Below are 1,346 nucleotides of genomic sequence, written 5' to 3'. Positions count from 1 at the left end.
ACGCTTCCCCGGGCGAGGTCGTCTCCCCGGCGGCCACGAGGGATCTCACGTCGGGCGCCGACAGGCGGTATCACTGAACGTCAATGTCACTGCGAGCTCCACACGTTTCACTGTGTCACGGAGTCCAAACGAACGTCGGGGGCGCGACCCCTGGCGGAGGGGGGCTTTTCACTTGGCTCTGGCGGCGCCCGTGGTCAGGTCCGCCGGCTCGCTCTGCTGCTGCTCCGCGTACGCCGCCGCCGTCAACGTGGCCGCCAGGTAGGAGGGGTAGGCGGCCGCGCTGTGGGGCGGGCGGGCGCTGGGCTGGTGCTCCTGCTGAGGCTCCTGCTGGTCGTCCTGGAGTTCGCCGCTGCTGTTGGGCGTCGCGGGGGACGCGGGGATCTCCACGAGAGGAGACGTGCGTCCGTCCAGGGACGAGGCGGCTTCGGCGCCGTCGTCGGAGTGGCGCGCGGCGTCCTGGTTCCCGGCCAGCTTGGCGTGCTGCTGCTCCATGTACTGCTTGCGCCACTTGATGCGGCGGTTCTGGAACCACACCTTCACCTGCGCCTCCGTCAGGTTGAGCGCCGCGGCGAGGTACAGCCTCTCGGGCCCCACCATGTACTGCTGGCGCGCGAACTCCGCCTCCAGCCGCTCCAGCTGCTCGGCGGTGAAGATCGTCCTGACGCGCTTCACCTTCGCCTTGGCCGAGGAGCCGGGGGCGCTGGCGGCGCTGGCACTGTTGGCGCCGCTCTGCTCGCTGCTGACGGCGGGGTACGGCGACGGGCGCGGGTGGCGCTCCTCCCGCCGCAGGGACAGCGACCTCCCGGCGTTCTCGACCTCCTGCTGGCGGCGGCCGAGGATGGCGTCGATGGTGAAGGACGCCGCCCGGGCTGGCTGAGGCCGGTGCCACACGCTGGTGCTGGAGACGGGCGACGAGGGCGGCGAGCTGGGGGGGGAGCCGCTGGTGGGGAGCGCCCACGGGAAGGGCATTCCACCCATACTGAGCAAGGGGTTGAAGAACGGGATGCCGGTAGCGTGAATCATGATGTTCCGTCCTCTCCACCTGTCACTGTGAAACTGATACATAGACGTCACCCTCGCCTCTCTAAATGCCGGCCCGGGAAGCCCCGCCCACAGGAAATCCTCACCGCAGGCCGCCGGCGAGAGGCTACCGCGCTACCGTGGCTCCGCCCACCGCGGCCGACGCCCCGCCCCTCACGGACTACAGAGCCCATTAAGTGGCGGCCTCCATTCTTGAATTCAGTGGTGCTCAAATGAATCATGTCGACCTCTTACACTCACTGCCTCGGAGACAATAATGCCAACTCTGGCCGGCCCGAGTAAGAGGCTACAACAACTAACTTATT

At 68.1% G+C, this 1,346-nt stretch overlaps 1 protein-coding gene across 1 annotated transcript in view; it reads right to left on the bottom strand.

Moving 5' to 3' along the window:
• Positions 1-1,070, bottom strand: part of LOC113808491 (ventral anterior homeobox 1b) — a 1,560-nt gene extending 490 nt beyond the window's left edge. The window contains exon 1 of the mRNA XM_027359911.2: positions 1-1,070. This exon is cut by the window's left edge and continues 490 nt beyond it. Within this exon, the coding sequence (XP_027215712.1) occupies positions 169-1,065 (897 nt within the window). The 5' untranslated portion in view covers positions 1,066-1,070 and the 3' untranslated portion in view covers positions 1-168.
• Positions 1,071-1,346: the final 276 nt, after the last annotated feature.

This window comes from Penaeus vannamei, unplaced genomic scaffold (genome assembly GCF_042767895.1).
Source record: "Penaeus vannamei isolate JL-2024 unplaced genomic scaffold, ASM4276789v1 unanchor153, whole genome shotgun sequence".
NCBI lineage: Eukaryota > Metazoa > Arthropoda > Malacostraca > Decapoda > Penaeidae > Penaeus > Penaeus vannamei.
Note: the sequence above shows the minus strand (reverse complement) of the source record. Positions and strands in the feature narration are given on the sequence as shown.